This window comes from Paroedura picta, chromosome 1 (assembly GCF_049243985.1).
Source record: "Paroedura picta isolate Pp20150507F chromosome 1, Ppicta_v3.0, whole genome shotgun sequence".
In the NCBI taxonomy this organism is placed as follows: Eukaryota; Metazoa; Chordata; class Lepidosauria; order Squamata; family Gekkonidae; genus Paroedura; species Paroedura picta.
In genome coordinates, this window is record NC_135369.1 from 195,322,316 (window position 1) to 195,346,637 (window position 24,322).

At 48.6% G+C, this 24,322-nt stretch overlaps 1 protein-coding gene across 2 annotated transcripts in view; it reads left to right on the forward strand.

The window, feature by feature from the left end:
* Positions 1–24,042, forward strand: part of SLC1A4 (solute carrier family 1 member 4) — a 38,970-nt gene extending 14,928 nt beyond the window's left edge. For both annotated transcript variants that reach the window (XM_077315790.1, XM_077315799.1), the window contains exons 4-8: positions 6,484–6,650; positions 9,788–10,021; positions 11,754–11,948; positions 14,637–14,771; positions 16,216–24,042. In XM_077315790.1, coding sequence (XP_077171905.1) covers positions 6,484–6,650; positions 9,788–10,021; positions 11,754–11,948; positions 14,637–14,771; positions 16,216–16,456 — 972 coding nt within the window. In that variant the 3' untranslated portion in view covers positions 16,457–24,042. The remainder of the gene's footprint in view (positions 1–6,483; positions 6,651–9,787; positions 10,022–11,753; positions 11,949–14,636; positions 14,772–16,215) is intronic.
* Positions 24,043–24,322: the final 280 nt, after the last annotated feature.

A 24,322-nucleotide genomic window follows, 5' to 3' on the forward strand; every position in this document is an offset into this window, starting at 1 on the left:
CAGCTACCACCTTGGGGTTGACAACCTTAGTCAGAGGACGAATGATGCAGACAATTCCTTGCACACTTGGCCTGTTCCAGCTGACATTTGGTTTTTGGTTCTCGACGCCACACGGGCAAACCACTTCATGGGACTAGAACACTTTTGTTGTAAGAACTGTGTCGGACCTCTGCCTGGCATGGCCTTCAATGCTCCTGCATAATAGAGGTTCTTTTTCCAAGAGTTTTTGTTGGCTCAGGGGCCGGCAAGTTTCACATTTCTTCCAATACAAGCAGTTTTCTCTGGAACAAGGGGCTTTCTATTTTGCAGCTGCATATAAGGAAAAGCCCTTTGGATTTTTTTTTTTGGCTGCCAGCGGAATGAAATGGTGTGTGTGTGTTGGGGGGGGGGGGGGGGAGCCAGGGTCTCACTGACATGTTTGTCGCTTCTGTTTTCCATAGTGGATACTCTGGCATGTGGGATTTGCTGCCAGAGGATCTAGTGATGGCCACAGGAATGAACAACTACAAAAGGGAATTGGACAGATTCTGTTTTCTCTATTTCTCTCTATTATTTATACAGTCACAGACCAGGACATAGAAATTACACATGGTAAAATGATAAGATTTTAAAACATCTTAGACTTGTTTAAAATATATTCGATTCATGAAGGATGAGTCTATCAAAGGCTACGAGCCACGGTGGCTGAGGGGAGCCTTCACATCCAGAGGCACTAGTCCTTTGATAGTCAGAGCCAGAAGGCAACATCAGGGGAAGGCCTCGGCCTCTCTGCCCTGTGGCTGGCCCTGCAGAGGAACTGGCTGGCCCCTGGGTGAGACGGGAGGCTGGAGGGACCCTCCCTGGCCTGACCCAGCAGGGCTCTTCTGAGGGTCTTCTCAGGGGAAGGCCTCGACCTCCCTGCCCTGTGGCTGGCCCTGCAGAGGAACTGGCTGGCCCCTGGGTGAGACGGGAGGCTGGACTGGAGGGGCCCTCCCTGGTCTGACCCAGCAGGGCTCTTCTGAGGGTCTTCTCAAGGGAAGGCCTCGGCCTCTCTGCCCTATGGCTGGCCCTGCAGAGGAACTGGCTGGCCCCTGGGCGAGACGGGAGGCTGGACTGGAGGGGCCCTCCCTGGTCTGACCCAGCAGGGCTCTTCTTATGTTCTTCTGAAGGCCTTGGCCTCTGTGCCCTGTGGTTGGCTGTCCAGATAAACTGGCTGGTTGCTGTGTGAGGACAGGGTGCCAGAAAAGATGGTCTGATCCAGCAGGGCCCTTCTGGAGTTTTTGTAAGTGCTGGGGTTCCCAAAGAGATTACTTCTGGTGTACACTGGAGGTGACATAACCATGCTAGTGCCCTGCAGGGTTAATCTGTGAAATGTAGCCGTCGTCAAGAGCAGTTGGAAGCTCCTAGGGCCGGTGGGCATGCCTACTTGGGCCGTCCTGTGTCCGGTCGGAGCGGGAGATGGCAGTTGTGACCAAAGCGCACCAAGACTTCGGCCGAAGGCACATTGGCAGTGCGCCATCCCCTCAACATGGCTGCAAATGTGGGTGGCCATGTCTCAGCGTAGCAGCACGCTTCATCTGTTGCGCCTTCTGAGATGGAGGGATCGCGGGCAGGATTGGAGGCACCTCCTGCACTGGACACAGCAAGGCAAACCTCTTTATCAAGTGATTTCATTTCTGTGCTGATTAAGAAGTCCGTTGACGATCAGATTCAGCCAATTTGGCAGCCACTGGGGACATACGGATCCTTCTCTCCCCGTCATGAGAGGCTAGGATTCTGAGGTTTCTCATCCTAGATGATCCTGGCCCACAAAAGCACCTCGAAAAAGATGTCACAGCCCTGATAGGAGAAAACAAACCGTGTCCTCCTCTGATTCAGATACTAACACTAAGGCTGAGATTAAGATGAGGAATTGGAAATGGATATAAACTTCCTGAACTCTCAAAAAGATTTTTAAAAATCTTTCCTTCCTAGACAAAATGCTGGCAACACTAGACCTAAAGCCCTCCTCGGTGGAAGGTCCTGAGGCAGGCACCAGCAAACCAAAGCACCCAAGAAGCAAATTTGAATTTTTTCCCCCAGAAGAAACATCCCTTAGAATTTTCCCTTGGATGCGATCGAACACCTCCTGCACATTCAAGCTATAGAAAGAGTCCCACCACAAGATCCAGGGGAAGGTGTTTATTCAGTCTTCTTCACCATCACAAAAAGAAATGGCAACTAGCAAGCCATCCTAGATCTGAAGCATCTCAGCCGCTCTGTAAGAGCCAAGAAGGTCAGGTCAGTCAAAGGAATACCTCACCTCACTGGACCTTCAAGAGGCATACTTCATGTACCAATCGGGCAGTTTCATCATCAGTTCCTCCGTTTTTTTGTAGACGATCAACATTTCCAGTTCAGAGCAAGTGGCAGTAAGGGAACCACTGGCCCTCCCAGCGATACCGGACCTACTAGAACAGGCCCCACTGTGGCGCCCAGAGCCAGAGTAGTTGCACTCATGGAGACTGAGCAGGAGCATCTCTTGAAGAAGGGTTACAGCTCAAGGGTGACCGATAGGCTACTGGCTGCCAGACGACAATCCACTAACCGTGTTTATGAGCACTCGTGGAGAGTCTCTCGGGGATGATGTAGATCGAAGCATATACCAGTATCCTCTCCAAAGGCCAAGGATGTCTTGGCTTTTCTGCAGGATGGCCTCGACCAGCGTCTAAAAGCCACAGCTCTGAGAATACAGGAAGCGGCCATCTCAACGGTCCTTTCTAAGATCCAAAAGAAGCATCCTTCACGCCGTCCACATATCGCTCAGTTCCTTAGAGGTGCTTCACTGTTAGCCCCACCGACCCAACACAGACGTCCGACCTGCCGCGTAAACCTGGTTCTCAAGGGTCTCACTCAGAAACCTTTTGAGCCCATCGCAGATATCTGTCTAAAGTGTACATCACTCTCTTCCATTATCTCTGTTAGTATGAGGAGGGATGGGGGTTTTCTGCCGTCATGTCAGTATTTTAAAGTCTTAATGGAGGTATAATGGGTTTTAATGGGGTTGAGACTACTGTGTCCCACCTCGAGCCTGTAGGGAGAGGCGGGAAATAAATCGAATACTACTACTACTACTACTACTACTACTACTACTACTACTACTACTACTACTACTACTAAAAAATTCTTTAGGATGAAGACTTTGTTTCTTATGGGGGTTACCTCGGCAAGAAGAATTTCGGAGCTCGGGGCTCTTTCTGTCAACCGAAAACTGTGCATATTCCATAAGGTCACATTTTGGCTGGACCCCTCCGTCATACTCAAGATCAATTCAGCGTTCCATAGGCGACAAGAAATCCATCTACCAACCTTATGCTCCAGTCCAAAACATCCCTTGGAAATAGCCTGGCACACCTTAGATGTACGCAGGGCACTGAAGGCCTTCCTAATGAGAACTGCTGAGTTTAGGAAAACATCTTCAATTTTGGCTCCAAACAATGGATCCAAGATGTCCAAGTCCTCCATTAGCAAGTGCTTGAAGGGCCTTATAACAGAAGCATATAAGGCCTCGGATATTCAAGTTCTGGAAGGAATCGTAGCACATCAATTTGTAGCGCAAGCAGCCACAGCCACTTTATACAACCAAGCTTCGGTCTAGGACATCTGTGAGGCAGCCACTTGGTCCTCTATATCTACCTTCATGAAGTGCTACAAGGTTGACCTTTTCAGTTCTGCAGATCCCTCCTTTGACAGAGTAGTTCTTCAAGAGGCTATTTCCTAAGTAACTTCCCACCCCAGGGACACTGCTTGTGAGGGTCCCAAGATGTCTTCCGGCTCTGGGGGAGAATGACCAGTGGTCTTACCTGTGAGGGGTTCTTCACCCCAAAGGTACAGGAAGTCTTCTTCATCCCCCCCTAGAAGCTGCAAACTTCCTTCCCTTTCTTCTATAGTTATAGTTTGTTTATTAAGCCTGTTAGCAATTTGCTCCTTTTTCTTAGCCTTTCAGTCCCCTCTTCCATCTATTTTTTTCTGGTTGAGTATGTTAATATGCAATTGTGTTCTACTGACGATGTTGGCCCTATGGGTGGAATCCTCGGTTTTTGCGCTGGAAGTCTCGAACTGGGGCAGAGAGGCCCGCCCATACAGAAAACAGGAAGAAGGGGGGGGGGAGTGAGCCTGCCTCCCTGAACCGAGGAATGAAAACACCCAAGATGTCTTCCTATACCTCTGGGGAGAAGGACCCCTCACAGGTAAGACTAATGGTCGTTCTGGAGCTTTTTCTTTTTATAAGCTTATGAAAACTTTTAAAACATGCTTATTGAGTCTTTCCTCACAATAACAATACAACATAGCTGTGTGCTTTCTCATTTACCATTTAATTAGCCTGATGTAGAGAAAATTCTTAACCATTGAAATCTTAGTGTAGCATTTCACAATCAACAAAATGTTCTTGTCTTCCAGAAGTCAGTTAAACTTTCCCATTTTCTTTTTTTTTAAATATATATATATTTTTTATATAGAAAGAACAAGGAAAAATATCTTTGATTATAATATTACAATCTCATCCCTCCCTCTACTCCCCAAAGTCCCCATTTGCTTGACGTTTTGGATTGCTGAATACTCTAGATGTCTGTTGCCTGTAAATATAAAAACAAAGTCACAACAAAAAAATCCCACTTTAACATAAGATTTTCAGCACTTACAGTCAACGGGTGTTATAAAAATTACCCTTAGAATTGAACCAAGGCATATCCTTAATCTAGAAAATCAGCTGGTTCCTGCACTTGTTTACAACAACATATTTTAAGTACTTAACATTAAGCATTTCTTATAAAACAATTTATTAAAAGAAAATAAAAAAGGGAAAGGGAAAAAAACCCTTTATCATGACATTTACAGCTACTTTAGCCCAGTATTGTTTTTTAAAGGGGGGGGAGAAGCCCGCTTTATCATAATATTTGTAGCTCTTAAATTCTTCAATTCAAATTGTTTTAAAATCTTTGCAGTTGCTGTAAGTATTAATGCCATCCATACAGAAACAGAATATAGAAAAAATGTTAGCCTCCTCCCAGGCGGGATGTTAACCCCTTGCCTCCTCCCAGTCTTCTTAAGTCTCCCAGTCTCAATTTGAGTCTTAGGAAATGAAGTTGTGCCCCTTTCCACAGAATATCTGCCAGTGATTCTTGAAACAGTTACACCTCCTGATCTGCAATCTGGGGTGTGTTAGGACCATTTTTTTCCTGGGAAGTTCTTTTAGAATAGCTACTTTCAAGACAAACCAACGTGTCTTTTGGCAGATTCTTTTGTGCTTCTGCTTTGAGATATGCCTTTTCAGTGAAGGTAACCTCATCTGGGGGAACTTGATCAGTGATGATAATAAGTTCTTGTTTCAGGTCTTGCTTTCTGAAGGACTCCATCTCCAATGCTTCACAATTTTCTTCCGCTGAAGATTTCCAATCCTGTAATTCTTCACTATTTTTTGTTCCAGTTGGTTAATATTATCATTATCATTTGGTTCATCATTCCTGTTCTTGCCATTTCGGATTTCCTTAAAAATATCTTTCAACAAATTTTATGTGAAGGCATTCAGATCTTCTCTTTGTTTTGCTGACAGACCATCTGAGTCAAAATAGCCATATTAAAAATCAGACTTAGAAGTCAACACCAGCCAGTTTTGTGAACTGTTTCAAACAGCCAGGAGAGGTCCTCCCGCAGAAGTTCTGATTGCTTAGAAAGTCACACAGCACGAAAGCCGTTATCAAGGGAAATCTCCGTATAATGTAAACAGTCCAAATTAGCTCATTTATCTTTAAAAATTGTTCATATGTTTCACCTTTCCCCCAGAGTTTGAAAAAAGACAAGAAAAACAAGCAGGAAAGTCTTTGTGAGAAAGATGAACTCACTGCCGTGGCTTGGTAGACAAGACAGGGGGAGGTGTACAAAAACAATTCGGTGTCATTAAAACGTTACTTACTGTTGATAGCAGGCATTTGAAGTTAGAGAACTCTGAAGTCTCTTCAAAGCAGTTCAGAAAATGAGAGAGGAATGAGAAAGAAAAGGTGATGAGAAAGAAGGCTCTGATGGTAGACTGCTTCTTGGCCGTAGTCACGTATAGCTTAAGATCTTGAGAATCTCCGCAGATCAGTAATGGGCCTTTTTAGAGCTCCGGAGCTTTCCGAAGCTCTTATAAGGAGAATTTAGCAAGGTTTGTGCACCTTGCTTGCTTCTGCCGGACGTAGATACGTTCAGCCCCCTATACGGACCATGAGCTCCTCATTAGGAGAAGTGCTCAAGCAGCCATCTTTCCCATCTCTCAACTTTCCCATTTTCCTTGGACAAAATGATGGAGGATCTGCTGTATTTTTTTCTGTGGTCTCTTCTCCAAAGACCCCTTTTCGTGTCCAGAAACAGGCTACATTTAGATTGACCCACATGACTCTTCATCTAAGAAGTGAATACCAATGCAGAGATTAAAACGCATTCATGTGTAGCCCAGAGTAATAAGATTCTCTTTGTGTTATGCAGATTCCCGTTGGTACTGAAATTGAAGGAATGAATATTCTGGGGCTTGTCTTGTTTGCCCTGTTTCTGGGAGTGGCCTTGAAAAAGCTTGGCCCTGAAGGAGAAGAGCTGATTCGTTTCTTCAATTCATTCAACGAGGCAACCATGGTCTTAGTAACTTGGATTATGTGGTGAGTATTTTTGAAAACAGAACAGTATTCCCTTTCAAAAATGCCTGTGTATTTTGTTTCTTTACTTCAGTTGTACCTTGTCTTTCTCCCCAGTGGGGATTCAAGCTGGTTTTCATTGTTCTCCTCCTTTTTTGTCACAACAACCCTGGGAAGTAGGATAGGCTGAGAAAGGTCACCTAACAATTTTCTGTGGCTCAAATGGAGATTCGAACCTGGGTCACCCAGAGCCTGGCCTGATACTCTTAACTAGTGCACCACATTGGCTCCCCAGCAGATAGGATTGCATTCGTCACTTCAGTATACTATACAGCAGCATGTGCTGACAGGGGCTCTTGGGAGTTGTAGTCCATGGGCATCTGGAGAGCCACAGTTTGGCCACCCCTGCTATACGGTTTTTGAAATAGTTTTGTAAAACAGATGATGCTTGGAAGGATTTACCTAAGGCTGCAACTGACCTGACTCTAAAGCAATTTCAAATTTGAGGGGTAAAACCTGAGAGGATTCCCCAAGCTGGAATTGGCCTTCCTGGAACTGACAGCTGCGTATCTTCCAGCCGTCTCAGGGAGCAGGAGAAATCTTAGGGCACTGCCCATTATAAGGCTCTACTTCTTGTGTCCTTTGGGTCATCCTCCTGCCAGTAACAGGAGTTCAATACCAGTTCCTCCTCTTGGTCTCCAAACAGAGATGCATGTGTGCCATGAATACTTTTAGTTGGTCATCCAGTATTTCCCTGGGTCAGTGATTTTTGAGACCATGTTGGGTGTGCTTTCCGCTGGACATGTGAAGCTGCCTAGCACTAAATCAAATCCATGGTCCAGGAAGGATAGTCTGGGCTACTCCACGTGGAAGCAGCTGCCCAGCGTCTTTTCATATCACCTGCTTCCTGGTTCTTTTAACTGGATATTCCGGGGACTGAACCGGGGAAATCTACCACTTCAGAGTAGGGTTACTCTGTTCCTGTTGCACTTTCATATGCATAAAGTGTCATATAGTTCAGTGTAGCAATATTGCAGCAATTTACCATTGCCTCTGCAGAGCCTTCCTTGGTGGTCTCCCATCCTTCGTAGCGTCTAGATCATGCTGTATTATGCCACCGTTCCTCCCCTCCTGCTCCCAGTAAGTGTTATTAGAGAACGACAGAGAGAGGTTGGTCCCAAGCAATGGAACAAATTCATACAGGAATTGGGCCTTTATGTTAATGTCCATAGCTGGGGATTTGTATTAAATCAGCTTATGGCTCTTACTCCCAAGTGTAATACATGTGATATTCCTCAAACAGACAGGTGAGAAGGGCTTTTTGTTCCTGGCCTCCCATGCCAATGCTGAAGTTAATCTTTCACAGTATAATCCTCCGCTTTATAGATTATGGGCATACTTTTCAATTTGGACAACGCAGGGAACAGAAATTCTCAAAACCACTTTGCTAATTTTTCTGGTATTTGGAATCTCTTTGAAATCCCAATTAGCCGTCTGCAGAAAAACCTCTCTGCCCGAGATTAAGGGGTCAGGCAATTTAAGACAAAAACCTGCTATCGGAGGTGTGGCTTTATTTCCCTTATGCACACGCACAAACTTCCCTGTGTAGACCTTGGTCAGTGTGTGTGTGTGCCCCCCACCCTTATTCCTGAGGGTTAGCTGTGCAGTTTTTAAAAAGAGCGTGCTGTTCCTTGGCCCACTCCCCGATCCAACAACCACACTAGCCTGACCTTGTCAGAGTTTCGGAGCAAAGATGGGTTGGTGAAGGAAGTCCAGAGTTGCTATGTAGAGGCAGGAAATGCTAATCACCGCTGAAAGTTTTTTGTCTTGAAAACCCTGTGGGGCTGCCATAAGCCAGGTGAGGCCTGATGCCACTTTCCATCACCAAACAGTTTTCAAAAACAGTTTGAGAGCCAGTGTGGTATAGAGGTTAAGAGCAGCGGCCTTTATTCTGGAGAGCTGGCTTTGATTCCCCGCTCCTCCACATGCAGCCAGTTCCCTCAGAGCTTTCTCAGCCTCACTGGGTGTCTGTTATAGAGAGAGGAAGGGCAGCTGATCGTAAGCCACTTTGAGACTCCCTTGGGATACACAAGCCAACTCTTCCTCTTCTCAAACGACATAGAATCACAGAATCACAGAGTTGGAAGGGGCCATACAGGGCATCTAGTCCAACCCCCTGCTCAACACAGGATCAGCCCAGAGCATCCTAAAGCATCCAAGAAAAGTGTGTATCCAACCTTTGCTTGAAGACTGCCAGTGAGGGGGAGCTCACCACCTCCTTAGGCAGCCTCTTCCACTGCTGAACTAATGACAGGCATGATAGTCTTCGATTGACACCCCAATCTTACACTGTCACCATACTAAATGGGACAGGGGTAATCGTTTTGCCAATAGAACGGATGAAGGAAGGGGCATGATTCTGTTCCAGCAGGGGGATAAGTGGTGCGCAAGGAAGCTCTTCTTAAAAATAGTACTAATTTATAAAAAGGAGAAGATTTGGAAAGTTGTAGTGTAGCATGGAACTGTTTTTTTTTAATGCCATCCTTCTTCCAAGGAGCTCAGAGCAGTATTGGGGTTCTTGGGGTTCCCAGCTCTGGAGCATTTCAGATCCTGGTCGGGGGAGATGCTGATGTTGGCGATACTTCCGGGTAAACACTCGAGGTCATGGCAGCTATGATGCTCGGGGGCAAATTTCTAGTCTCTGGAAGTGAAAACCACAGAGATTTGGGGGGGGGAGATGCTTTGACCCCCCCCCCGTCATAATTTTTCTCCGATTGTTCCATTAAATGTGTGGGGGGGGGTCAGGAGGGGGGCAACCTTCATAATAACGAGCCTGGGAGGTAGGACTGGCTGAGAGTGCCTGGGCGAGGTCACCCGGTGCCCTTCTGTGGCGCTTGACTGTGCTGAGTCCCACAGGATTGAAAAGACATTTGGCTTCACAGAAAGGAGGTGTTTAATTAACACAACGATGCAAATCTTAGTAGTCATTTTTGCGGGTTGTTAAAACAATTTTAAAATATTGCAAAGATTGAGCTGTCGGTTCCCTTGCAGCGTTCCATCAAGCTGCTGGTTAGCATGACAAGACGTGCTTTGGTTCTGCATTGCACCAGTGGAAATGGGGATCCGGTTCTGGTCTGAGGTCTGCCGTTCCCTCTCTGCAGGTATGTTCCTCTGGGCATCATGTTCCTTGTCGGAAGCAAGATTATGGAAATGGAAGACGTCATGCTGCTGGTGACAAGCCTCGGAAAATACATCTTTGCCTCCATTTTGGGCCACCTCATCCACGGAGGGATCGTTTTACCCCTTATTTATTTTGCGGTCACACACAAAAACCCTTTCTCTTTTCTCCTGGGGCTCGTAACACCCTTCACGACGGCTTTTGCCACTTGTTCCAGGTTGGTTTGTTTCGTTCTTTTTGCCTTTATTCCTAAAACAAGAACCACATTGCTGTCCACCAGCGTAACCCTGCCCACTCTCTTGCAGGCAGAAAATCCTCGTGGTGTGACTTTCGCAGTTGGGGAGATGGGCCTTTTAGAAGTCTGTGTAGATGGTCCACATCTGAATACTTTATATTACCGTGAATTACACTGGCTGCTCATCTGCTCACATGCCCAGTTCAACATGGTGTGGTTTTGTTCTTTTAAAACTCAGCATAACTTGAGATTGTGAAATCTAAAGGACCGGTGGGAAACAAAAGAGTTTGAGATAGAACTAATCCTGGAAAAATACAAACAAAATGTATAAAAACCATAAAAGAATTATCTATTTGTCACACATAAAATGTCTTCAGTGAGTACATCAGTAATACCAAAAAGTCAAGACCTGGACCTATCATGTTTCTATCTTACGGATCTTCATCAGAGGTCAATTATGCACACAGATGTAAATAACAGATTTTTACAATTTTCAACGGGGGGAGGGGGCGGGGGGCGTAAAAACTTGCTTGATATGTTATGTCTGGTTCTGGCCCTGCAAGGCATTCATAGTGGCAGAATCCTCAGCCACTCAATATGTCTTATTTTTCCTGGAGAACCCTACTCTCTGCTTCTCTGCAAAAAGGTCCAAACCCTTGACCTTGATTGGCCAATTGTCTAACTTAGGGTAAAACTGCTGCAACAGTTGTAGCAGGAATCAGAGTTCTTCAGAAGTGAGCAGTGACTCATAAAGGCTCACACCCTGCCACAATTTTTGTTAAGTTTTTAAGGTGCTGCGGGACTCTTGCTCTTTTCTACTGCTACAAACAGACTAACTCAACTACCCATCTTGATCTGTACGTATGCATGCTTTCTGAAAGCATCTTCGGCAGAGAGACTAACAATTCAATGCTTTCTGCAGATTTCCCCCCCTGAGCTGGCAAGAAGATTCTTTCGTAGTTCTGACTGTCAGCTTGTTTCTCACTATGGTACATCTCGTAGTGCCTGGCTTGCATTTCCTGTCCTCAGCCCTTCCGGTCTACTGCCCATGGCTCTGGCTGGACACCAGTGAGGTCATAACTCCTGTTTCCCCTCTCCCTGTCAGAAGACCCTGAGGGCACCTAACTTCCTGTCACCTGCTTACAGCTCACGAGGAGCCTTACTGAGTGAGCCCCACCTCTGGACAAGGTTGAAGACCATGGCTTAGATACACCGATGTCAGGACTTAAATGGCTGACTTAAAAGGGATCCCAGTTGTGGGCTAGGCTGGAGACGTGCAGGTTCAGTCAGCAGAGACGTGTCTGTTAGTTTAAGCCTTGTCCATTTTTTGCTCCCCAAGAAAACACTGGAATCCAGTCCAGCCTAAATATTCTTGGGTTTAAACATGTATCTCCCTCTAGCTAAAATAACAAGTGTCAGATGTATTCCAGACCTCTTTGTTTTCCTAAGCACAATCGCGATGTGTCTTCTGGATGCTGGCCTCCTGGCATTGCAGGGACCCGGAATGCTGCTGTGCTCTGACCAGGCTAGATCAACCTCGTTAGAGCCTGGAAGCCAAGCAAGACGGATCTCGGGGTTGTGGTATGGAGGTGGGCATTGGAAGACCGCTTCTGAGTGTTTCTGGCCTCGAGAGGCCTACTTGCCGTAAATCAGCTGTGAGTCGACAGACTATCTCACCAGAGTTCTTTATCCTTTCCGCCTGGTCCACGTGTAGCTCTGCCACTCTCCCATCCATGATCAAGTGCATCGAAGAGAACAACGGAGTCGACAAGAGGATTAGCAGGTTTATTCTGCCCATCGGGGCAACTGTGAACATGGACGGGGCAGCTATTTTCCAGTGCATGGCCACTGTGTTCATTGCACAGCTGAACAATTTCGAACTGAATGCTGGGCAGATTTTCACCATCCTGTAAGTTTACAGATCATTCATACCCACGTTTCTCTGACTGTGACATTTATTTGTTTTCTTCATCTGTGCCTTGCCTTTCAGCCCAATAGGGACTTCAGAGTGGCTTACACGGCCCTCCTCTCCATTTTCCCCTCACAACAGCCCTGTGAGGTTGGTTAGGGGAGAAGGTACGACTGGCCCAAAATCACCCAGTGACCTTCCATTGGCATGAGTGGGGACTTGATCCCAGTTCTCCCAACACTCTTAACTGCTGCAGCACACGGGGTCTCAAAATGCAGTATGGATTTCGGTGGCCACATAGGTCAGATTGGAGCCCTTAGTCCAGTTATACAGATCTGCTGGAGAAACGCACCGCATGTATTCGTGCGTCTTGCTGTGGCTCAGTGGAAGGAAGAGCCTCTGCTTGGCAGGCAATTTCCAGCATCCCTGGAAACAGAAGGGTTCGTTATTAGGGGGCTGAGGAAGCCCCACTGCCCGGGGCCCTGGAGGGCCAATGGATGGCAGGGTCCGGCTCAGGAGAAGGCAGCTTCGGACCGCTGGGGAAAGCATCCCTTCCTCAGGGAGGGGGCAGGTATCTCTGGGGTTCCCTCCCTGCCCCAAAACTCTGAATTTCGGTGATCTTTGGATATGGGCTGCAATTTGGGGCGAAGAGCTACGGCCTGTGTCTCTGCTCAGCTAACAGTGGTGCTTTCTCAAATGTACATCCTGCTTCTCTCCCTGATTGGGGACCCAAAGTGCCCTTCAAGATTGTTTCTCCCACTTAACCTCACAACCACCACCTTGTCAGGATAGATTTTTAGGGAAAAAATTACCTTTTATACCACCCCTCCCTGCGAGCTGGCTTGGGTGGTTTATATACCGTATTTGCTGGCGTATAAGACGACCCCCCAACATTTTCACTCAAAATATAGAGTTTGCTACATTACATTGTAGTACTATGGGCCACTCTGGGCAGCTCTGTCTATCCCAACTGAAGTGCACCCGGCGTATAGGACGACCCCCCCACTTGGAGGCATGTTTTTCAGGGGGGGAAAGTAGTCTTATACGCCAGCAAATACTGTAATAACCATAAAACATAGTATTAAATGTTCAAGAAACACACAACGATAATAAAAACAAAAACAATCCCCTCCTCCCTGTGGCCACCAGCAGCACCCCTCCTGCCACCGGGGGGGGGGGGACAGACCCACAGTATTTAGGCCACTGTGACCTTGACTGAAGGCCTTGTGGAAGAGTTCCATCTTACAGCCCCCGCATAACTTTGACAGTTCCCTCAGGGCCCGGATCTCAGCTGGCAATTCATTCCATCAGGCTGGGGGGCCAAAGCTGAAAAGGCTCCAGTTGAGACCAGACTTTGGGGCCAGGGATCACCAGTTTAGGCTGAGAGATTGGGGTGGACCCAAGGTCACCAGGTGGGCTGCCATGTTCAAGTGAGAGATCTGAACCGTAGTCTGATGCTCCAACCACTGGGCTGCACCCACCTGACCGTGTCTGCTTCATGGGGCACAAAGGTCCATCCTGTGCAAGAGGTCCAAATCCATTATGAATTGGAGAAAGGCATCACCCTTAACAGTGTGGGATGGTAGATAACAGCCCGGTATCCCTGGAACGATAGAAGAGCAGCGCCTATTGTAATTAAGCTAAGTAAGTGTCGAGGGTAAGTACTTGCTAAATAGTGCTGACCTTGAATTTACACACTGGAAACAGCATCCAGTTTTACAAGTTGGTTTATTTCATTTCTGGGGCCAAGGGACCAAGCCCTATGAAGATAGGTTGAGGGACTTGGGAATGTTCAGCCTGGAGAAAAGGAGGTTGAGAGGGGACATGATAGCCCTCTTTAAGTATTTGAAAGGTTGTCACTTGGAGGAGGGCAGGATGCAGTTTCCGTTGGCTGCAGAGGAGAGGACACGCAGTAATGGGTTTAAACTACAAGTACAACGATATAGGCTAGATATCAGGAAGAAAATTTTCACAGAGTAGTTCAGCAGTGGAATAGGCTGCCTAAGGAGGTGGTGAGCTCCCCCTCACTGGCAGTCTTCAAGCAAAGGTTGGATACACACTTTTCTTGGATGCTTTTGAAAGATGTGGGTACCACAAGTCAATTTACCCAACTCATCACTGGGAGCAAATCACCTGTTTGCTTACATTTATATATAAACTAGGGGCCAAGCCTGTTGCATTCCGGAATACAATGGGTGCTAGATTAGGTGGGTGGGGTGGAAGAAGTCTATGGACAGCCTCCCCCTCCCCCTTGGCCTTGGAAAGGCTGCAGGCAACTGTTGGGGAACTCACTGGCAGGGGCAGATCTCACGCGGCAGGGATCTGCAGCCTCCGAGCCTCAGAGGGAAATGGAAGGAGGAGGGGGTGGTCAGGGGTGGGGGATGGAAGATGATTGGCTGGCCACTCGACAGTCAGGCAAGCCGGCTGGAGGAGGAGGCACTCAGGGGCGGGACAGCTGTCCTGTGTGGGTGTTAAGCGCTGAGTGGCACTTAAGCCATAAGACTAGCTCCTCCTCCAAGGCCTTACCAGAAATATATTATGTGGAACAGACTGGTAAAAATCGGCTTCTTGGGCGTCTGTTGTGTGTGACAAAAATGTCCACGGAAAGAAAAGGTTTGCATACGTTAAGATTTTTTAAAATGCACGTATATAAATAGAAGGTGACCGTAACCTATCTTGGTTTGGCAGCGTGACGGCCACTGCGTCCAGCGTGGGGGCGGCTGGAATCCCGGCAGGAGGAGTTCTAACCATTGCTATTATCTTGGAGGCCATAGGGCTTCCCACCAATGACATCTCCCTCATTTTGGCAGTGGATTGGATTGTGTAAGTACCGCCTATCTGTCCTCTTTTATGCAGGTGAGAATGTGGGGAGAATCTGTGGCTCAGTGGAAGAGCTTCTGCTTGGCACGCAGAAAGTCTCAGGTTTGATCCCTGGTTTCTCCAGTTAAAAGATGTGGCGATAGGAGACGTGAAAGGCGTCCGCTGGAGACCCTGGAGAGCTGCTTCCAGTCTCAGGAGACAGTGCTGACTTTGACCTGCTTCAGTGCAAGGCAGCTTCTGTGTTCATGGTGTCACTGGGTGGTGTGCCCTGGATGCAGGAACACGAGACAGAAGGAGCTCATACTTCAGAATAACAGAACTTGGGTTGGGTATACCGGTGAGGCACCTTCGGACTGGGAGGGCACTTTAAATTTCATGTTCTAAAATGAGGGAATCCTAGAGATCCTCGGAGGAAGAACAGGACAAAAATATGATAGACAAGCAGCCGGTATGCGAGCCAGAGCCCCATTCTGACCATCCAGCAGTCACCTCCAGGCTAGAGTACTGCAGATCGCCCAAGGCTTCCCCGGGAGCTCCAGGGGGTCCACAATGTAGCAGCGAGGGTCCTTACTGGGCCCCTATTCAGCCTGTGCTCTCCCAGCTGCACTGACTCCAGATTGGAGACTGGAGTAGTCCTAAGCCATTTGGGACCCTCGTATCTGCGGGACGGCCTCTCTCATTATGCCTCCCATAGGACACTACATCCCTGGCCCCGAGGAAATCAAACTGGCTTCAACCAGAGTCAGGGCCTTTCTGGCCCTGGCCCAGCAGGCGGAGTGCTCTGCCAAATGAGACCAGATCCTGACATGGCCTTTGACAGTTTTGCAGGGCTTGTGAGACATTTCCATTCTGCCAGACCTGGGGGTTGAGGTCTGGACCCTCCCAGGCGGAAAACCTGCCTTCTCCCCTTCCCGTGTCCATAACAGAAAGCACTATGGCCAATTTTAATACAATATTTATCATCTTCCAATAAGACTTTAATGGAAATCAGAATTGGTTTTGTTTTTAATCTTGATTTTTATACAGGGATTTTATGTATTACACAAGTATGTCATCCACCATGGCTTGTTGAAAACAAAGCAGAATATAAATCCCCAAATAAATAAAATAAAATAAATTATACGAGATGCAGGAAGTAGGGGCTATTTATCTGCAATGCAGGAGGCAAAGCAATGCAGTCAGTCCTCTTAGTGGTGTGTGTCAAAACTGGGATCCAGTTAAGTCAGAAGGAAGCCTCATCCGGTGCTTGTGTCTCTCCTGGCGTGCAAATGCTGTCTGACAGACTGTGGCTGGCAGAGATGGAGAATTCCTAGGCCTGCTTTGTCAGCCAGGCAGAGCCATTGGGCCTGTGTGTTTTGCTTCCTACCAGGAATGCCTCTTCTGTTTGCATGCGTAAAAACAAAGCAAAAGGCCTCAAGGTAACCTCTTCACTGCTGCCTTTGTCCAGGGACCGGACCACCACTGTCGTGAATGTCGAGGGGGACGCATTTGGGGCCGGCATCCTCCATTACCTGAATGAAAAGGAAGCAAAGGCGAAAGAGGCGGAGCTCAGCGAAATCTGCGTGGAAGCCACCCCAAACTGCAAGGCTGAGGCGGAGACCTCTCCTCTGGTCACGCACCAGGACCCGTCTGCCGTGATTCCTCCGCCCTGCGCGACAGACGTCGAGTCCAAGGAGTCGGTCCTCTGAGGAGGCAGGAGGATTGCGGGGAGACGGGGAGGGGCTGCTCTCTGGGGCGGCCTTCTGGAGGCGCCCGGGACGGACTGTGCTGCTGCGTGGGTTGAGGGCATGGTTTTCTTTCTCCGTTCCACTGGTGCGGAGCACAATGGTAGCCAGCCACAGCTTGTTGTGTGTGTGTTTGTGTGTGTGTGTGTGTGTGTGTGTTTGAGAACAGATGAGTTTTTAAAAAGTGGTGGAACAGCGAGGCTTTGTATTTATGCACGTGCCTGAGACAAAAGTGATTTAGAGCAAGGCCCTGCCACCTTTGATTTGCAAATAACAGCAGAGGCTTGCTCTGCAAGGTGGGTTTTTTAAAAGTCAGTGGTGGAGGCTCTCCTGTCCTGTCTGGCTTGTGCTGTTGTTTCGGCTAACGGGAGTCAAGTCCCGAATATTGAATCAAGCCCCGGAATGCTTGTTTTGGAAGGAGAGCCTCACTCTGGGTTCTCTTGATCTTTTTTTTAGAATGCCAATTGGGGACAGTTCCCTTGGTCCATGCAGCTCTGTGGTTGTCTTCAGAGATTCTTGTTTTTGTTAATGCACCGTTCCCTTTGTGGCTGCGGTACTGGAGTAAAAAATCAGGGTGGGGAGATGGGCTCTTGTAATCCTTTCCTTGTCTGCCGTGTTTTGATGAAAACCATGTTCATGTCTTCGCTGGTGGCAAAAGTGCAGAACTTTGGGTGTCCTCATTCCGGTGAAGGTAAAAAGAACTGGGGAGTGAGGGGGGATGGCAGAAGGGAGAAAACCTGAAACATTCTCCTCCTTTCTGTGCAAAGTTTTGGTGATCTCCGAGCTGCTACTTCTTGTCTTACGGAAAAAAGGCCATCTTTCAAAGCCCTGCCCCCAAGAAACACATTTTGGTGGGTGGGGGAGAAAACATGTTTACTTTCTGCACAGAATGGTGCCAAGGCTCCTCTGCCACTCCCCTGTGCCACAGGCCAGTTGGGTTCAGCTGAGCACTGCCCAGTGGCAAGGGAGAGTCTTCACCCTGCCCTGCCTTCAAGTGGTTGTAACTCCCCCCCCCCCCCCGTTCCCCAGTCCTGCAGTCAAAAGTCCGTAGACTGATTCACAGAAGGCACCTTGGTAGATGCAGAAAGCGTCTCGGGGAAGCCAGTCCTGTTTTGTGCCACTACGGAACAAATGGCCCAGTTCTTTGTTGCTACATCGATGAAACCTGTAAATAATCCCATGTCCTTTCATCTTAGACAATAACTAATGTGAAAGGCTGTATTCATCCCTTTCTTCATCTGTCAGACGCTTTGTGGGAGAGGACAGGTTTTATTTGACTCCATTTTAACCCAGGCTGGTTCGATCCAGGGCACTAAGCAGTGTCCGCTCTGGTGATTACGGGGATGGAAGACCCCCAGGGACATCCAAGGGCACGAGGCAGAGTCAGGCAGTGGTAGAACCACCTCTGCTCGCCTGCCCTGCATCGCCTAGGTAGCTCAACCTTGTCAGCTCTCAGGCGGCAAGCAGGGTTAGCCCAGGTCAGTAGTTGGAGGGGCTGCTCTGCAGAGGCAGGGAAGGGCACCCTGCCTCTGTTCATCTCTTTCCTTGAAAACCCCTTCGGGGGGTTGGTTGCCTGAAGTCGGCTGTGACTTGGTGGCACTTTACATGTGCACACATTTCCCTTCCAGTTTTGGGGTTCCCCAGGCAGGAGGTGGTAGCAAGACTTAAGATGACGTAGACACATGTCATAAAGGGGTCACCAAGTTGGTCTGAAGCAGCAGAACAAGGTTTGAGTCCCTTGGAAGACCAGTGGAATTGTATTCAGGGTAGAGGCCGGCCACACACACAGCAAGACCCGTCTGTCTCCCACGGGCTGAAAGGCTGTCCGTCTGTCTGATGCTCTCTCCCGTGCCTCTTAACATTCTGTAAGCCTTCTGGGAAAACAGATTAGGATCTTTTGACATCAGGCAGGCTCTTGGGCAGAGCCTTGGGCTTGAACAGGACCAAAAAGCAAATGTAGCAGTCCAAAAAGAGGGTGCCCCCCCACACTGCTTTTCCTTCCCTTCTGACAACCCACTGACCAGCTCTTGCGTCTTAATTAAGGGACCTGGGAATGGTGTTTGGGGGGGGGGGGTTACAGAGGGCTGTGGGTGCAGCTGATCTCACCAAGGCTGGCCCCAGGTTCATGGAAAGTCACTAGGTTTGCCAACTTCCAGGTGGGAGCAAGGAACTAATGGGGATGTGTGGATATGACACAACAGACCAGAAATACTGTGCAAAAAATCATGATAAACTCAATAACAAATTTTAAAAATGCAGAGTTCAGTCTTGAAAAGCAACTTGACTCTGCAAGCCCTGGTCCCAACACCTTCCGCATCAAGGCGGCAGAACGGTTAGATCTGAGCCCGATGTAGCACCTTCGAGACCAGCAAGGGTTTCAGGGGGTCTTCTTTTGAGAGTCAAGACTCCCTTAGTCAGATACCAGCAGGGATGGAAATCTCTTGAGTCTTGATATACAAACAGCATCCAAAGGAGCTTAGATTCATAGAGCATAAGTCTATCAATGGCTACTTGCTGTGGCAATTGAGGAGAACCTCCACAGGTAGAGGTGCTCATCCTGTGAATCTCAGAGCCAGGAAGTCACATGAAAGGGTCTCAGCCTCTCTGCCCTGCGGTGGCTGCCCAGAGGAACAGGATGCTGGACCAGATGGGCGGTTGGTGTGAGGCAGCAGGGCTCTTCTTACGTAGTGAATTGTGTAGGACTCCCTGGCTGAATTTGGGAGGCTTTAAAACAAGAACCCTGTTTGCCCCCCAAGGACAAGGCCTGCGATCTGTGTCCGAATGTGAGGCTAATTCAGGAAAGGAGAATAGAGTACAGACTGTAGTCGAGGGGAGAACAGTTGACTTTGTCCTCCTTGACTGAAAACTGGGGTAAGCGCCAGCAAAATTTCTGAAAGCAAGCAGACTCTTTCCTTGTTTTGGAAAAAAAAATACTTCTTTCCTCCCACTACGTCCCTCTGGCAAATGCTTTCTAAGGGCAGCTTACATTTCTTTTGGCTTTTTTGCTTTTGTCCGGCAGAACATCATGCTAAAGTGCAAGAGATAAGGCACAGGACAAATGTTCTTGGCAGCTGACAGGCGTCCTACTGGGCAGGCGCTGGATCAGGTCCGAGGCTGCAGTATCGTTGCCCTCTTCAGTCCTTGCATTATGTGTTCTGCCAAAGCATAAATGCAGCCGCCTTTTGCACATGAGTGGTGTCCTTTATGAACCTTTATTAAGGTTGCTTGTGTCCATTGATATTCCATGCTCTTGATACAGGTCAAGAGTTCACACTCAGGCCAGTCATCTGGTTTGTTAAGTGTATTATGGTTAGGGATGCCAGTCTCCAGGTAGAAACATATACCCTAGTGGGAAGTGGCCATGCAGGCCATCCAGTCCCACCCCCTGCTCAGTGCAGGATCAGGCCCAAGCTTCCAGGATGAGGATCTGTCCAGCCACTGCTTGAAGACGGCCAGTGAAGGGGAACTCCCCACCTCCTTAGGCAGCCCATTCCACAGCTGAACTAGACTCCTAGAATCCCAGAGTGGGAAGGACCCATAGAGGCCATCCAGTCCCACCCCCTGCTCAATGCAGGATCAGCCTCAAGCATCCAGGAGAAGGATCTGTCCAGCCGCTGCTTGAAGACGGCCAGTGAGGGGGAGCTCCCCACCTCCTCAGGCAGCCCATTCCACGCCTGAACTAGAATCCCAGAGTGGGAAGTACCCATAGAGGCCATCCAGTCCCACCCCCTGCTCAATGCAGGATCAGCCTCAAGCATCCAGGAGAAGGATCTGTCCAGCCGCTGCTTGAAGACGGCCAGTGAGGGGGAGCTCCCCACCTCCTCAGGCAGCCCATTCCACGGCTGAACTAGACTCCCAGAGTGGGAAGGGTCCATAGAGGCCATCCAGTCCCACCCCCTACTCAATGCAGGATCAGCCTCAAGCATCCAGGAGAAGGATCTGTCCAGCCGCTGCTTGAAGACAGCCAGTGAAGGGGAGCTCCCCACCTCCTTAGGCAGCCCATTCCACGGCTGAACTACTCTGGCTGAAAATGTTGCCTGATATCTAGGTGCTATCATTCTATACATAGTCTAAACCTGTTACTGGATGCCCTAGCCTTTCCTGCCAACTCCCTAACCTCCTTCAAGTGACAATCTTTCACACTCCAGGCTGACCATTCCCAGGTCCCTCAGCTTTTCCTCCTAGGGCTGGGTCCCCGGGCCCCGGATCCTCCTCCTCACTCTCCTCTGAACCCTCTCAACGTTGGTCTTTAACTGGGCTTGAACATGTAAGGTATATGGTTTGTAATAACTAATGTGTTAATGTGTGTGTGATGTTTTGTGTCGATGTTGTGAGCCACCCTGTGCCCTCAGGGAGGGGCAGCATAGAAATATGAAAAGTAGAAGTATGTGGTGGCCAAGACCTACGGTGGCGCCATGGAGGTACCGAAGCAAGAAGCCTCCAGGGGTGACTCCCCACTACCTGCCTCTGCCGGGCAGCCCTGCTGTTTCTTCGAGGTCTCCCGCCCCAATACTCGCCAGGGCCGGCCTCTTAGCTGCTCAAACTCAATCCGATCGGAGTAGCCGGGCCAGGCGAGACTCAATCTCCGACAACCACTAATCGTTCAGTGTCACAGTGATTGGCGGGCGACTTCAACAGGACACTTTGTGCTGTAGGCCCAGCCTCGGCTATAATTTGGGTGGAGTCTTCCAGGTTTGCAGAAGTAGATGTGTTTTAAGCAGATATAAATTTGGGAGTAATCCTTCCACTTCCAAGAGGTAAGAGCACCTCTTAAAATTAACAAAAAAAATCACTTGCATCAGAAGGAATGAGGAACACGCAAAGAATGGCTAAGGGGGAATCAGTGTTATGAATTAAAGGGGACCTAGAATGACTTAACAGGAGAAGTTTTTGAAAGCTCATCCCCCCCCTCCCAATTTTGTTGACCTCTAAGGTGCTACTAGACTTGAAGCTAGCTGTTCATACGTGTACATACACCCTTGAGTGCTGCTGTAGAAGGGCTGTGTAGTAGATGTATAAATAGCAGGCAGGGGATTCCCTGCTGATCAGTATTTCTAAGCCGTGTAATGTATTATTGACTGACTGTTGCATTCTGTTGCACTGGGGGTCCCAAGCAGACCTTCAGGTCCCTCCAAGTAAAGAGAAGGAGCTGCTTCAACGCGTGTTCATTAAACTGGCTTGACCTTTGAGTAGAGGAAGCGTTTTTGCATTAAACATGAGATCATCAAGCATGCCTGACATTTGAGTAGAGAAGGCTTTTTAAGTCAAAAAATCGTTGTGCTTTCTTGGAAATTGAATTCTGTGGCTGCGCAGCCTCTGATTGGTTGCTTAGGACTGGTTGCGTGTATTTAGATGTCTCTACTGTGTAGGGGAACAGCCGTATCCCGTGCTCAATGGACTGCCGAAGCCAGGCAGCAAGAGATGGTGGGTTGTAAATGCTTAAGGCAGTGGTTCTCAGCCTTCCTAATGCCACGGCCCTTTAATGACCCCCAACCATAAAACTATGCAAGGGTTCTTTCACAGAAATTAAACCGAAACTGACCAATGGCCTGAAGATCCGTGGTTCAGGATTGCATATAAACTGGTTTTCCTCCGGGGTTTCTCAGTTCAGGTGTGCCTTTTGTCCCACCAGGCTGATCTTGCTCTTTTCCACCTGCAGGAGGAGCAGCAACAGTGGTGGCGCCCCCCCCCCCAGCTGCTCGCCCTGCCGCGACCCCTGTGAAAGGGTTGTTCAACCCTCAAAGGGGTCCCGACCCCCAGGTTGAGAACCACTGGCTTAGGGGGGCAGGTTCATATTGTAAGTCAGACACTCGTTGGAGGAGGGTTGGCGGATGCAGAGACCCTGTTATGGGGAGGAAAGAAAAAGAGGGGACAGCTGCGGGAAGACCAGAAGGAAAATTGGGACTTTAAGATACAGGTTTCTCAAGAGTGGATGTAATTTAACATTAATTTACTATATTATGATTCCAAAGCAGAGCTCCGATGCCACCTGCCTTACTGCACGAGACGGCCCTCTGATGGTTTCAACTTCATTCCTGCTTAGAATTGTACTTCATCATTGTGGGAAGTCGGTTCTGCTGTTTAGTGGGGGAATTCAGGCAAAATCTTTTAAAATTTTTGGTTTATCCAGTTATTTCCTTCCATGGCCTTTTCAAGCCTGTGGCCACCTTTGGGATTCTGGTGCAGCATGGTGCTGCAGTGCGCTTTCAGTCCCACCCTGAAGATCCTTGTGCGGTGGGGGCAGCTGCTGTCAAAGGAGTTTTACAAATCTGCACAGCCAGTCAGCGCTCTGCTGGCCATCAGCAGCCATGCAGGGGAAAAGCCCAGCCTGGACATGCCCCCTTTCTAGAAGTCCTTTCCAGGTGTCGGGAAAGGCATGAGTCATCATGTTGTGGACCTTTGGGCTAACCGTTGATGGAACAGGGCTTTTACTAACGACCTGCTGGCTCCCTGCAATTATTTTTTTGGGGGGGGGGAAATTAGTGGAAAGTGGGTGGGGAAAATTGATGGCATTTGTCATCCACTCTTCCTCAAATGGAAATGCCATTCCGTTAGAGCAGTGGTACTCAACCACTCTAGTGCTGCAACCCCTACAGCGGGGGAGGCAGCGGTTTGCGTGCATATGTGCACAAGCACATGCGCGCATGCTTGCATGCGCATGCACCGCTCCTGCTCGCTATGATGCTGGTCTCCTCTGCACCGCCTCAGTGAGCTCCGAGGTGGCCAGCGCCATGCTGCCGCCGCACATGTGGTGCTGGCCTCCACGTAGCCTCGGTGAGCTCCGAGGAGGTGCGGAGGCCAGTGCCATGCTGCCACCATGGCGACCGCTGCGACCCCCAGGAGAGGGCCGAACGACCACTCGAGGGGTTTCGACCCCTGGGTTGAGAACTGCTGCATTAGAGGAACCTTGTGGTTGGACACATGCACATGAGCATCAGTCCACACCAGGGGTAGTCAAATTGCGGCTTTCCAGATGTCCATGGACTACAATTCCCATGAGCCCCTGCCAGCATTTGCTGGCAGGGGCTCATGGGAATTGTAGTCCATGGATATCTGGAGGGCCGCAGTTTGACTACCCCTGGTCCACCCGTTCTGCTGGGGCACATTTGACGGGTTTCTGGAGCTTATCCCTAAAAGGAATAATTCCCAGATAGGGCATTATAGACTGATCAACCCACAGAGAAGCACTCCCTTGTGTCTTTTTCGTTCTCTTACGTGGTTCTGTGTGAAAGAAAGTTTAAGATGTATTTTTTTTCCTGTGCATCTGTCATGTTCAGATGGCTGGTGTCATGAACACAGTTGAGTGTGCGCGCGCGTGTGCTGTATATATAAAGATAGCAGTGTGATGATTCTTGTGGTTTTACAGCCGATGTTAACAATGCTTGTGTGTTGGCTTTTACGTCCGAGCGGATTCCTGCTGATTGCGGAGACCTTAGTGAATCAAGGTGGTTGATGACTTGATAATTTGATATACGATCACAAGCTTTGGTTGTTTCACTCACCCCCCACCCCTCCCCCCAGAGTCTGAAATAAAAATCTTTTAGAACAAATGCTGTCTCTGGATTTTACCTAACGAGCCATATTATTTTTCATGAAGGTATTAAAAGAAGCACAAGGTGTCCATTTGTGCTAGCGAGAGCCCCCCCCCCAAGGTTCCCACCAGTCAGAGGACTTGGATGAGATACTCCCAGACCAATCACGCAATTCTCAAAGAGGAGGGAGACAGTGGTCAGGGGTGACTTCAATTACCCAGATATCTGTTGGAAGACCAACTCTGCTAAAAATACAAATTCCATTAATAAGCTGACTGCCTGCTAAGGATCTCTGTCC